The sequence below is a fragment of the Xiphophorus couchianus genome, chromosome 7, assembly GCF_001444195.1.
Source record: "Xiphophorus couchianus chromosome 7, X_couchianus-1.0, whole genome shotgun sequence".
Lineage (NCBI taxonomy): Eukaryota > Metazoa > Chordata > Actinopteri > Cyprinodontiformes > Poeciliidae > Xiphophorus > Xiphophorus couchianus.
The window spans coordinates 26,631,250-26,645,941 of record NC_040234.1 but is presented as its reverse complement, the minus strand read 5'-3'; the positions used below and the strand labels follow the sequence as shown (position 1 = coordinate 26,645,941).

The window sequence follows — 14,692 nt, the reverse complement described above, 5'->3', positions numbered from 1 at the left end:
AACGGAAGAGATGTGTGACTGAAAACATCTCTGGCTGTTCTCCTCGCGAGTACAAAAGAATCTAACTCTCTTGTCTTTCTTGTGTTTGTTAAATCTGTCTCAATAGGTGTTTAAACCTCCATCCATCCATCCATCTTCTTCCGCTTATCCGAGGTCGGGTCGCGGGGGTAGCAACTTCAGAAGGGAGGCCCAGACTTCCCTCTCCCCAGCCACTTCTTCTAGCTCCTCCGGGGGAATCCCGAGGCGTTCCCAGGCCAGCCGAGAGACATAGTCCCTCCAGCGTGTCCTGGGTCTTCCCTGGGGCCTCCGGGCCCGGGCCGGGCCCGACAATTCCTTTATGACATTTTGTGATCAAGAAACCTTCTGCCTTTTCTAACAAAATTCTTCCCTCAATTGATAAATCTCTTTGAAGCCAAGAATTTAGTTTCTTTTGTACATTTTCTATAATAGGGTTAAAGTTCAGAGCACTTCTAGAGTTTTGATCTTTGTTGATCTTTATGCCGAGATACTGTAGGTGACAGAGTCTTTAACAGGAATATTATAAATGGAGGATGTGTTACAACTTTTAAGGGCTAAAAGTTCACATCTACTAATGTTAAGGTAGAGTCCAGAGGCTCTAGAAAATTTCTCAACTGTATTAATTGCTAAAGAAACCTGAGAAGTGTCTTTTAAGAATAAAGTGTCTTTTTCAGCAATAGTGATACCTTTCAAATGGTTGAGTTTAATGAAATCTGAAAGTAATTGAGAGCAGATCAAAAAGAGGTATGGGGCACCGAGCAACCTGGTCTGACTCCTTGCTTTAGATCAAATCTGGGAGAGGTACCAGTATGAAGCTTGATTGAACAATATATACATGGTTTTGATTGCTGCACAAAAGTAAGGGCCAAAACCAAATGTCTCTAATGTTTGAAAAATAAAATTATCTACAATGGTGTTAAAAGCTTTACAGAAATCTAAAACTAATATAAGGCTGTCATCATGGCACAAATCTGCATAGTCAATCAGATCCAACACTAGCCTGATGTTGTTAGCTACATGTCTTTGGGTCATGAAACCATTTTGAGTTTCATCAATTATAAGGTTAAGAACACTTTTCATCCGCATCGCAAAAATTTGAGCTAGTATTTTATAGTCGTTAAGATGGGGTGACCAGACGTCCCCGATTTTATCGTTCTATGAATGAGAAAAAAAAGTTTCCTATAGATTGTTATTACGGTAGCCGGAGACTCCATATGGCAGGGAGTAGAAAGCGCGAGTGAGCGTCTTGCGTGCAACAGCAGCAGTTACGGTAGCTGCTCGCGCTACTGTTAACGTTACAGAGAAGAAGAGCAGCTGAGCCAACAGCCAATAAAAATCAAGAAGAGCAGCGCGCGCTGCCAGGAAGGACAACAAGCTGGAAGAGCTGGAGTTTTGAGCAGCTTCGAAGGGAGCTGACCTGATACAGTATGTGTGAATCAAAGTGTTTAGTTTGAACTGGGCTAATCCTGGCCGTCATAAAGATTTGGTTTGCGGCAAAATAAAACTAAACTTTTTTTAAAAAAAACTATACTAAAAACAAACACAAGACGAGAGCACAATGAACAGCTACAGAATTAGCCAGAGGGAGAGTAATAGTAACAGGATGGTTAAAATAAACTCATTGTAAAGAAAGATGTTTTGGAATTAACTGGTGATCAGTGGGTTGTATTTTCAAAGCTAGATATAAGTTTGGGCAGAGTAAAGTTTCTCGCAAAAAATGGAGTCACTCAGTGACAGGAAAGTTCCCAAAGTGGGTCCTGGGGGGCCGGCATCCTGCATGTCTAAGTTCTCTCCCTGGTTTAACGCACCTGGATCCAATGATTAGAAGACCTAAGAAGAACACTGACATGCTGAAAAGGTTGTTACTACAACTAGGGAGAGGACTAAAACATGCAGGATGCCGGCCCTCAAGGACCCACTTAAGGCACCCCTGCTGTAACAGATCATGAGCAAAACTATTATTTTATGGCATCAAAACAATGATCCCGTTTTGCAGTGTAATCAAGAATCCTTCTTTCACACGTCATCAAATGTTGCTTTGATGGATCAAACAGTAAAAGGACGGGCTCCGTTTTTTGTTACTCTTTGTGTTTCTTAGTTATTCTTTAGTGTTAGATTTATTTTTCCAGTTCCCCTGTTGTCTACTCTATCTCGCCCCCTGTGCCATTTTTTCTCTCTCTCCCTTCACACCTGCAGCCTGTTAGTCAATCAGCCCAGTCTATTGTTCCAGCGTTCACACCCCCAGTATTTAATTACCTCTCTCTCATTCCTCCTTGCTGGTTCTTCCTTGTGGTCAGTCCCATAAACTGCCACAGTGGCTGGAGCAGAGAGACGTTTCTCCAAGTAGAATCTTACAAAAACATATCTGAGGTCTACCATGTCTCAGGAGCGCCCCAGTGGCCTTGCAGCCATCGGTATCAACCATACAGGAGCTGAGCAGATTTCATGTGGTGACATCATTAATGACTTTACATCAAAGAACATTCTCCCATTGGCCAAGCACAAATGTTGATTCTTTAAAACCATCTCTGATTTTATGCAGTGGAATAATTAGTTGAATTTGTTTCATAAGTCCTTATTTTTTGTTAAGTCAAAAAATGTTTTTAAGTTGACCTCTTTTTTGAAAATATGTTTACTTCATTGTACTGCCCTGGATTTTTCTGTTGCATGTACAATTTGCCCTGCTAGGTTTTTGATTCACTTTGGGTTATTTGTTTCTTTTGTTGTGTTTCTTCTTTGTTAGTATGTAGTGTGAACACATAATGTATGCGCTATGGTACCTTTTTTTGTGATGATATATGTTTATGTTAATAGCAACAATAATAAAAAAAACGTTGTCTTATTGTACATGAGATGAGACCAATAATGACAAAAATCTCCTCCTTCAAACATCTCCTGTTGCCCTCTTGTGGCCAAACTTTGAAAATGTCTATTTAAATAAAATAAGAAAAAGAAAACAACTCTATAACCTAGAAATAAACAAAAACACAGTGCTTGGAAATATTTTTATATAAAGTCATTGTAACAGTTGATCAAATAATTCTTATTTCTCACATACATATTCATACATCCATATAGTAACATATTGCAGCATTAACACTCTAGTAACACTAGTAGCCTTGACTTTTGTTCAACAAAGATTCTTCTTTACATATGAGTCACAAATGAAAAGGGAGTAAAAGTGTACCAACTTCATCATATCAGAAGCTTCCACAATAGTTTTTGTCTTGTACATGACACAAGATAAAATATGGCACATTGCAACAAGTGGATCGTCGATGACGATTTGGGCGGGAATTGCCGAGTCACACTTTTCTCTCACAAAAGCTTTCATTTATTTGATCATTCTGGCGCCTTAAGCTTGTCAGGTTACTGTCCCCTAACAGATGGGAGCAGCTTGGTGCAAAAATGTGGATAAATGTTCACGAATCGTTTTGTTTTCAGGGAAAACACATCAACACTCTTGTCTGACAAAAATCATCGCCTGTCATTTACATAGTTGCTCTAATATTTTGAATATGCTGCTATGGTCCATTTATCTCTGAAGTCAAAGCTTAATCTGGAATTGATGTCACCCTGAATTTAACTATATATTCCATCTGACAGATGCAAAACCAGTGGAAATTAAGAACTGTTCCACTGTGTGAACAGGCTAACTTATACAAGTCCACAATACATCTTATTGGTGAAAACACTGTAAAAATGTTCAATATGAGTATCATGATTAGTGATTGATTTCATGACATACAAACCATCAGAAGTGGAAATAAATATGTTCTTATTAGAATTGTCACCATATTTTGAACATGTGGCAGCTATTGGTAACCTGTTAGTATTGATTTTCCCAACATACGACATATTAGTTATGACTTCTGAGTGTAAACTGACTGCCCCGTACGGCTGGGTGCTTATTTATTCTATGTGACAGGCCCTGTGGAAACTTCAGATGTCAACATGAACTATTTAGCTTCTAGCAAAAAAAATATCTTTCTAGAGTGATTGTTCAGTCACAGGTTGGCAGCTGGAATTTGGCACAAAATGTTCATTAAGCTTTGGGTTTCTCAAACTGAAGATATATCAATGGGATTTCATGAATTTGTAGTATACAGACAGGTAGGCTAGCTAAGCTACAGTCATGCTAGCATTTAGCATTTAATTCAAATGCCTGACAAATGAGTGTCTCAACTGTTTGTTGAACATACTCTGTGTGTTGGTGCCGAACATTAGAGCGTTTAGGTGTAAATTACTGAAAAAACCTAGCTCTCTTTGAAGAGGTTCATACTTTAGCAAAGCTACTAGCATAATTTTACATTTAAATTCTGTCACATATTAAATGTAAAGCAGTTAGCAAATTCATGTGTTATCATATGACAATTAGTGTGCCAAGATTCACCAACACTACATTCCAAGAACAATATTGTTAAGATATTGACTTTTTGCCAAAGACCAATTTGGTATAGCTAAAGTCTTCCGGCACAGTTTTACCTTGTTGCCTGTAAAATAGGCCTACATTAGGTCAATTAGAAATAAATTACCTGGCACCAATGAAAAGTTAGCTTACCGGTGAATTGAAGGTGATAAGATATAGCTATTGCAAAATCACTGCAGGAAAACAGAAAGCTTGTACAGTTTTGACAAACCTTTAAGATTTTAGCCATTTTTTTCCAAGAATCAAAATCAAATAACAGCACATTCATTATCGCTCTTTGAAATGATGGACCTGCCAAAATCATAGAAATCTAGAAAAACAAGGTATTTGTTTTCACCTTGACTTCTGTGGCTTCATTGGATGGCCTTGTGAAAATTAGCATCTCTACCTTTTGAACACAACCTTTACCCTCCATTACCCTGCAGCAACAGATGCATTACCTCCTGGAGTTTGGACTGCTAAAGAGAAAACAATATGTGGAAAGTCAAGTTGGAAATGCCTTTAAAAGAGATGCTACTGGTCTGATTAAGCCATCAGAAACTTCTAGGTAGAGTGACACATAAATAAGCTCTTTTGGCCTAATTTCATCCTCTGTCTGCATATTTGACTTGTGAGGTCTGCTGTGGTAACAGGGCTACATGATTTTCATCATTTTTGCTGCTGCAGCCCAGCTAAGTACCATATACTTCCAAACTGCAACTAGAGTTTGACAAATATCTGCATCATGGACACATCTCGTCTGGAATTTGCAAATCATTCATAGTCATTTATCATGTTTAAAAAGCCGTTTCCGTTTGTTTTCAAAACCGCCTGCGAATGGCATTCTGATTTTGTTCAGTACTCTGAAACATCAAATAGCCTGTTATTATTCTTCAGAGATCATAAAATCCACATAGATGCGTTGAATGCTCTAGTCACGTGATTCCAAAGTTGGCATACATTTAACAAAGGTAATCGTACAATTTCATTGTGTAACAAAATCACAAGCTTCCATGTTTTTGCAATCCACCAAAGAAAGTCCTTCTCCTCTGCTCTACATCTCTGATACAGAATGTATAAAACTTTTTTTTATTTTTTTACAGTCTCTCTTGTTCTGGACTCAGATATTCTGAGTTGGCTCATTTTTCTTCTTTTGTGTTTTTTTTATTTTTTGTTTTATATGAAATAATGAGTCTTCATAATGATATGGCACAATATCTCTGACCTTTATGAGAAAGCAGAGGATTTTAACAACTGAAGACAGTTTATTCGCTACAGTTTGACTTTATGACATAAAGTTATCAAGGTAAAGCCTCTGGGATGATAATGTCAAACCCTCATCCTCTGTGTCTCTACTACTGTTACTTTACCTTGACGAGTTGTACCCTTTCATGTGTCTCACAAATTAGATGAAAATTCTGTAGCAAGTTAGAAGTTTATGAACAACAGCTTGTCCATACAAACCAGATATTTTGCAAACCAAATATTTTCAGCTCAGTTAAAAAAAAAAACTTTCCAAAGACGAGTTTTAAAAACCGTGAACTTTAGAATGTTTGTGGTGCATCCATATGATCTGATAACACGGAAAATATTAAAAATGACGATGTATCATCCCGTCTTGTGCATGTCCACACTGAGTTAGGATAGTTTTGGAAGAATATTTTGAATCTTTTATTGATGGAAAAGCATCAGAGAGGCTTTCAGTCTGAAACATCGGAGCCGATATTTTCACCTAAACCGTAACATTCTTGTTGAAATCCAGCCGCTCCTTTACACGTCTCCAGTGGTCAGACTTTCTGACACTGGCACTTTTTGAAGCCAGGGATCAGAGTGAAACCTTTCTGAAGCCACCGCCACAGAGGTGTGGAGTATTCCACAGGTGTGAAAGAACACATGTGCAGAACACACTACTGTAATCAGATAATAACATAAACAGTGGCAAACAGCATTGTACTGTGCGTGCTACTTAACCTGATCGGTTTAACACAACTTCGGAATTTGTATGTTACTTGATTCATCAGAGACGGGTTACTGTTTTCTAATTGAGCTGGAAGCTAGTGAGTTGGAAGCTAAAGGTCAACATGTTAACATGCTTTGCCATCTAGCGCCCTGGCTAGATTAAGGTGTCTGGGCGGTCTCGTCTAAATGTAGAACTTTTCCCCAATCACTGTCCAGGCAGTGGTCTCGTGGAAGCACAGCCTTAGGACCCACCATTCGCAATCCCATCATTCCTTAAAACCTAAACTTAACCTTAACCCTAAAACACATTTAGCATTGACCAGGCCTTAAGTAAAATTTCTTTTTATTTCAAACACATTTCTGTACCAGTATAGAATATGGAAAGACTTTTCCATATTCTATACTTCGCATGAATGAACTAGAAAGGGTTTTGGAATGTGGGGACATTAGAGTGGTGTTGAGGCCCAGATTTTTTGTCGTAGATGCCTACTGAGCATTCTGATGTCATGAACATCACTTTGAAGTAATACTGATTAATAACTGATTAAGTGGCAGTTATCCTGCTAATTGATCAGTTATAGGCCCAAAATGAGTTGACAAGTTGGTGCTCATGTAAGGGCATTTCAGTTCTGAGATGCCATTTGCGTATACAGAAAGGAAGCCATGAACAAGGCGTTACGAGGGTATAAGAGTTAAGAGGATCTCCTGCTTTGGAATTTTGATATCATTATTATCGTCATTATCGCCACCTGCTGGAACAAAATAGGCATTACAGCATTATGATATGGAATCCTACGGCACCGTGCCAATGCAGAAGCAGACTTTTTCCAAACTGAAGAAGAAAAAAAATCTGTTTCAAAAAATATCTGGAGAGGTGTAGACGAGGCCTGTCTATTCTACGGCGAACTTCAGTTACTGGAAATCATGTGGGCTCGTTTTTGCCCGCCGGTGCTGTTACCACATAATAGAAGTTTAAAATGAAGGGCTGCTCCCTGCTCTTTCATGAATAAATAAGACACTCAGTCTCCCCCATGAGAGCGATGTCAAATTGATGCCACAACATGGTGTCTTACTTTCAGTAGTTCAGCATGACCACCCCTCAGTTTCTTTTGCATTGTTGAGGTGCGGCGTATCCAACACAAAGCAGCATGCTAGGGAACCTACAGAACCTACATGCATGTCAAACAGCTTGGTCAGTACATAAAGCCAACCGGGTCACCTGACCTAAAAGTGTGTCTAGTCTCTGGTTTGGATTAGATTGACTGGCTCGGCGCAAGGTAGGTGAAGGGAAAGAAGTTTTGTCCGTGTTGCTGTTGAAAGCACTGAGCAGTGGAGACAGAGGATGGTACCGGCAGCCCGGGTCTATAGAACCAAACGGTGAAGTCATAGAACTGCCTTGGAAGAGGAAATACATCTATGTACTCTCTGATATGATTAGGTTTTCTTCAGATGTTTCAGTATTTATGCTTAAGGACGTCCCTCATGACACAAGAAGTCATCAAGAATGCAATATTTTTCTTTCTCTCTTTCCTTCCTTCCATCCTTGCTTCTTTCCTTTTTTCCTTCCCTACTAATGTTTTCAGTATTCAGCACCGACATGCAGCGATTAAAACAACTAAATCTGTTCCCCATGTAAATATGTGCCCTGGAGGGTTGAGTATTGCACTTTGTCATGTTTTCATAAATGTAAACATCTTAAGGGCGGGTAGGTTTGCTTAATGATCAATGATCTGTGCAAGAAGGACTAAGATTTCACTTAACCTTCTATATAAGTAGTTGGCTCGTGGAGTTTTCCTGAATAAAAACATGAATGCTCCTTTAAAATACAGTACTATAGATATATTGTTGATGGAATATTTAATTACACCGAGAATTTCACCGGGGAGAAATATTACTGCTCGACTTCCACTCTCCCACATCATGGTGTTAGCTAAGGAGCTTGGGCAAGAGGCCAGTTGTTGGTTGTGTGTTTGGGTTTCATGGAGTGATTTCGTGCCAATGCGTGTAAAACACATCATATTTGTCAGAAGTCAAGCCATTGACTCAAAATGTGTACTATTGATTGGTGCTGTAAGTGAATGTGGGTCCATGTCTGGCGTCTCTGAACCAGTTTGGAAGATTTCAGACGGTGTCCCCTGAAAAAGTTCCAGGTCAGACTGATGCGGTGCCTGAGGCTAAAGACTGATATCAAAAATATCTCTGAAATACTTCCTGTTAATATCATGAAAAGAACTCTGCTTTCTAAATAAGAGATATTATACAGTGCCTTGCAAAAGTATTCCAGTACTTTTCAACATTTTGTCACATAACTAGAACTCAACAACGTATCAACATTTCAAAATAATTCTGCGTGCCATGTCACAATTAATATGATAAGAATGCTTTGATGCACTAATTGGAGGAATCTTATATTTTAAGTGCCATGTATGCAATTTTTGAAGGCCAGAAACCTTTCTGTTCTCTGCTCCCACAGTGGATGGACATTCTTGTTGGCCTAAATGCTCTACCACAAAACGATTGGTGGAAACATTGTGATGAAAGACGATCAAAGAGTCTAAGAACATGGGTCGGTTGTAGCCAACATTCTCATTGCAATTTCCCAAAATAGTATCTCAATTACTTATTGTATTGATATTGTCCAACTCTAGAGACAGCCATATCGTCTTGTTGTAAGCCATGTATGTCCCAATAAAAATGAATTATTTTATTGTGTACAATAAAATAATTTATTAAAATATGTCAGTTTTTTGATGCAGCATGACAACATGTGTAAAGGTTCATGAATACTTTTGCGAGGCCCAATAGAGACATTTTTCCCCGTTTGAATGATGTTAAGTGCTTATCTGTAGTTAGTGAAAATGTCTTGAGGTTTCTTTTTTCTAGCCACGTTACTTTAGTTATTCAGGCTAAGAGGTCATATTTTGATCAAGTCCAGTGGACTAATTGGTATGAAGGATGTAGGAACCTCCTCAGGGTCTCACACTGTATTGACTTTGACGTGGTAAATCTGTCCCCCAGGCCATCTGTTTGTGTATAAGTGATTCATTACTTGACTCTGGTGATTTCATTTCTATTTATGATTTGAAATGTTTTGTCCTCGGGGCTACAAACAATAAATTTGGTAAATCGTGGACTAACAGAGACGCCAGGTGACTGTATCTCTCTAAGTTAAGACAACTTGTTTCCCATTTGCCTTCCCTAACTGCGACCTCTCTATCCTTCCACCTTTCCTTACTCCCCTTCCAGATCCCTTCTATCGGTCAAGGCCTATGAGAAGCTTAGTCTTCTCTTCCTCTTTCTTGCTCTCATTCTTCAGGTCGGCAAACACCTGGGTGAAGAAGTGTGGGTCGGTGTTGATCTGAAGCATCTTGCCACTCATCCGGTTGATGATCTCCAGGCAGCGATCCCAGAAGGCTTCCTTCTCTGCTTCGACCAGGAAGGGCTTCAGCGGATACGAGATCTCATTGCCCATGTAGGAGTAGGAAAGGTAGAGGCAGGTGAGAAGCGAGGCCTGGAGCTCCCGCTCCGAGGCCACCTCGGACGAGACCACGTCGCGGCACAGCATGTAGAGGAAGACCACGTTGGCTGGAGTGATGAAGCCCTGATCCTGCCAGCCCTGCAGGAGCAGGGAGCGGTCCACGCTGCGCAGCCACAGCACCGGGTCTGTGGGGGACAAGCGCTTCAGTCTGTAACAACGGCGGCAGAGGAACTCTCCGAGGCTACGCATCAGTTCGCTGGTGGAAGCCTGGGGTTCAGAAAAGACAATACAAGTCAATGGAAAGAAACAGAACGTGCACGGCAGAAGATAGATTTGATTGATTAATTAATTAAAGGTGACACATCATGCTTCCTTGAACATGATTTTTTTTGGGTAGCGCACTCTTTGGGCTACACGAAACATATTCATAAGACTCATAAGATTTTCACAAGATTTTTAGAACAAAATCTTTCTAAGATAATGAGGTTTCAGTTTGGCCAGCTCTGCCTATTTTGAGAATGATCTCTTTTACGGGCTCTTGTCACTTTAAATCCAAATAAACAACTACTGCTCCTCAACCCCAACTCAGCATTTACAGTTGCACAAGAAAATGGCTGAATGAATGAAAGTACAAAAATGTGCAAAATGAAAATTTTGCATAAGTCCTCTGTAAAAACAGTCAACTAAGGTAATCAAGTCTTGAGCTTTGGACTTAAAGATGGATCAAAGGTCTAGAGGGAGATTGTTCCAGAGTTGGGGTGCTGACACTGAAATGACCCAGTCATCCCAAAGTAATCTTCTAGTAAAAGATGATTTGATTACTTCAGGGACCTCCCACATACAGGAGGACTAAAAAGTTCAAATAAGTAAGGTTAGGCAATGCCATTAAGAGCTTTAAAAACAAACTGTAACATTTTAATATCAATTCTGTAATGAACAGGAAGCCGTTGTAAACAGGCTAGAACAGGCTCAGGTGTTGGTTAAATGACGGGCGGCCGCATTCTGGCCAAGTTGAGAACATCTTGGAGAACAACTTCAACTTGTTGTTCCTGTTGGGTTCAGTCAAATAGATTAAAAATGTGACATTTTGCCTTACCTGAACAATGATCCGTTTTGGCGTTCCAGCGGCGGTGGAAGGCGGGATTCCAGGTCCTGTGAGGGAATTCTTTTTGGCGACTACAGCAGCTACGTTTGCAACGGTCTTGGAGGTGGGCAGGTGGGAGGAGGTAGTGGTGGTGGCAGCCGAGGGGTCCTGACCGGATGAGTATGACGTGAGGTTAGCGCAGGACTGAGACTTTATTAGCTTTAGGCTGTTGGAGGCTGAGTTGGTCGTAGTGGCTGCATGGCCGTCCGGGGAGCTCCCTTTCCCGCCGTCCCCGACTTCTGATTGCAGCTTCTTGGAACCCTTCCTCTTTGCTGATACAGCAACGATCCGTTTCCATGGCAAAGCGCTAATAATGGAGGGGCGCTTGAGGGACTTAGCAGCTGCCGCAGCCTCCTTGGCATTCTTGCTGTTCTGAACAGCTGTGTAGTGGCCCACTGTGGCCGGGCCGTCCTCAAAGAGAGCAGCTTTGCGGTAGCTTGGAGAAAGCGACAGCACAGTTCCCATGATGTCTGATCAGACTCCGTAGACGGACCGGGCTCAACAGGGAGAAGCTCTTTGACTGGTGAGGACAAAGAGCTCTGAAGGGGCCAGAGTGACTCACTTGCAGAGGAGTTACAACCTGTAAACAGAAAACAGGACGGCAAAGTTACTAAAGAAGATATTTTACAACAAATAGGAGTCTGTCATTGTTGTAGCAGAAATGATGAATTCCACAAATCAGCTGTTATGTGGAACAAAATGCGAAGAAATGACAGAGATTTTTTGGAACATCAAGTCCCAAAGTATCAGTGAAGTATGCGGGCTGCTAATGAAGAGCTCCTGTTGTCAAACGTTCATGTATCCTGGAGATATAGACAGGGATTACATTCACAGTGTCCTGCTGCTTTGTAACAAGGTGAGTTACTTTTTGTGACATCACAGTCTTGTCAATGTGTCGGCAAGAGGGCTGGCCAAAATATGATGACTGTCCCAATCGATGGAAAACGAATGCACACAGGCTATGTTTTGACAACAGGTTCTACATGTTCTTGCTACATGCATTGTGTTTTTCTCAGTCCTTCTCCTGCTCATGCCACAACCCCAAAAAGGGCCAATGGCCAATGTCTTTCTACTATCATCTCAGTAGAATTCTTCAGTAAAGAAACTTTTCCATAACATTTTAACGCCGATGTAAGAGAAGTCTTTATGGAGGCAGTAATGCTAAGATGTCTGGGTCTTGTGTTGTGAGGGAACCTGTGACGTCTGTTGGACCATTATTTTAGGAAAGTTCCGATAGGATCAGGAGAATCTGTCAACTACTTGTCAGCCATCAAATAGTAGCTGAATACCTGAAGCCAACTGTTAGTCGAGCGCTAAACAGGGAAACAAAGTATCTCTATTTGAAGTAGGTAAGTTTTTCTCCTGCATATTAACATTGTGCACCACTGCGCTTCTTTGTTTTAGTCCTTGTTGCCATGCAACATTGTCTCCTGTCTTCTAAAGACCAAATATTCCAGTTATCTTACGTTATCTTACTTGCTACTGTAATTGCGATGCCAACAAGTCATTTAACAGACCAATGACGGAAGACAAACATGTGCCGGATTTTTAAGATTTCTTTGAATTTCTGAAAATGTTTGAAGACCATGTAGAACTTTTCTTCCAGCATGGTGTGTTCCTCTCTCCCATTAAACGCCAATATAACATGTCAGAGTTTGGGGTTGTAACAAAATGTGGACACATTTTAAGCTTTTGCATATGAAAGTAACTGCATAAAATTATTTGTAATTATTTATTAAGAACAGCTAAATATCTGTATTCAACATTAACATTCCGGTGCACAGTTTGACTTTTAAACCACATGCTGGAAATAAACGTGCTGTGCAATCAATGCAGGCATGTAGGTGTTGTGGTGATAAATGGTGAAACTGCACCATTTCGCGGCACAAGGTCACGTTAAGCATGTCGGCGCTGCAGGTTGGAGGCATGTGGCTCTTCTCGTTGCCATGGCACAGGCAGCCGGTGATCATCGGCGTTATATAAGGAGCGAGAAAAGGCCACATGCAGAGGCAGTAAAAAGAAATGTGCGCAGGCATCCATCTTAGCTTCAAAATGGAAGCCTTGAATCCGCCCCCACCAGCAGACATCAGCAGCCGCTGCGCCCGCTAGGCCCGCCTCAACCCATCCGAGAAAAAAAAAAAAAAAAACAGATAATAAACAGAAACATGCTGATTTATCTTCAGGGTTTGTTTTTTTCCCGTTTTGTTTTGTTTGGATGAATCAATCAGAATGATTGCAGAGGGGTGACGCTGAAGCAAAATCTGCATTTCATCAGCGTTCTGCCTTTCATTTAAAGAAAAGAAGAAAAAAAACACATGCCTCTGTCCTTTCTGTGTTCTCCTACCTTCTAATTAATCCTCTCTCCTTCTGGGATCCATGTGTTCCTTCTCGACGGATCGGCGCTCTCAGATTGAAAGAAGAAGAAGGAGGAAAAAAAATAATAAAATGTGCACACCATCGGCATCCACCAGCGGCGGCTCAAAACGGCTTCCGTCCCGGATGGTAGCCTACATAAACAGAGCCTGACGCGCTTCTCTCTCTCCCCCAGCCGGTGGTCTCTCTGGTCGGCCCCCCCTTTGCCTCGCTCACTGGGGGCCCCTCCTTCGTCGATGGGGACAGGGGCCCGGGATAGATGCGAAAATGCGCCTCGGAGCGCGAGAGAAGATGTCTTCCATTAAGAAGAGATCACCTTGGTCGGTCGAGGCTGTTGCTCACAGCTCGGACGGAACGGAGACACAACAGGTTCTGATCCCTAAACTGACACAAAAGCTGAAAACGGGGAAGAAGAGGAAAGCGCGCGCGCGTGTGTGTGTGTGTGTGGAGGGGAATAGATGAAATCCAAAAATAGATGGCAGATATTCTCTCTGTAAAGCTGCCAGAGAGAGAGAGAGAGAATCGTTGCTTGGATGCGGACATCTGCAGTTATTCGGGTTGGATGTGGGAGAGGAAGCGGCGGCCTCTGATTGGCTGCTGCCGGGATGCTGCTGCTGCTGTTGATGCTGCTGCTGGTGCTCAGTGTTCACCCGCAGCCATTGGCCCGCCGCTGGCTGCCGGGGCCTATCGGGAGCTTCGCTGTCCGCGGTGCTGAAACTGCGGCGGCTGCTGCTGCGCCGAGGCGGGGGGCGGGGGGGCAGCAGCTGACAGGTTTTTATGAATCAGACCCACTGAACACCGTGTGGGTGTCAAACCCCACCAGAGGATCACTAGACAGCCTCATCCGGGGAATTTGATCGGTTTACTCCCCCATTTCTCCATTACACTGGGTTATGAAACATTTTTTGGGGAAGTTGTCTGTTTTTTTCAACTGAATTAGGATTATTTTGCACTGCCGAATCCAAAAAATGACATTGATTTTTTTTCCCAATCAGGTCAGGTTTTTATTCTAATTGGATTTAGAGAAATCGGATCTTCTCACTAAATTGATGACATTTTTGTGACTTTTTCAGTTAATTTCCATTAATATTTCGCATCCAAAACAGGTTTTAGGGGGAGACAAAAATAGTGTTCTAACAGAGTGCATTAATTAAATGTCACAAACTTGAATTTATGTAAATTAAATTATGATCACTGATCAGGGTAAGTGAACATTACGTCTTCATTGTGTAAAATTCTCCGTCTCTTCTCTCTCCTGATGGAATCTCTCCTCCTGCTCTTCACTCATTGATCCAGATTCTCAGTAAACTGA

At 41.4% G+C, this 14,692-nt stretch overlaps 1 protein-coding gene across 1 annotated transcript; it reads right to left on the bottom strand.

Annotated features, from left to right (window-relative positions):
• Positions 1-3,009: 3,009 nt before the first annotated feature.
• LOC114148283 (cyclin-dependent kinase 5 activator 1-like) lies at positions 3,010-14,103 on the bottom strand. Its single transcript, XM_028023448.1, has 3 exons — positions 13,352-14,103; positions 10,960-11,587; positions 3,010-10,130 (listed from the first exon to the last, which is right to left on the bottom strand). Exons 2-3 carry the CDS (start codon positions 11,470-11,472, stop codon positions 9,639-9,641), a joined length of 1,005 nt encoding a protein of 334 aa, XP_027879249.1. The 5' UTR covers positions 11,473-11,587; positions 13,352-14,103; the 3' UTR covers positions 3,010-9,638.
• Between the last annotated feature and the right edge of the window lie 589 nt (positions 14,104-14,692).

Coding starts and splice junctions, on each gene's coding strand:
- LOC114148283 (XM_028023448.1), bottom strand. CDS start 11,472: ATGGGAACTGTGCTGTCGCTTTCTCCAAGCTACCGCAAAGCTGCTCTC. Junction 10,131..10,959: donor CAAAACGGATCATTGTTCAG/GTAAGGCAAAAT, acceptor TCTGAACCCCAG/GCTTCCACCAGCGAACTGAT.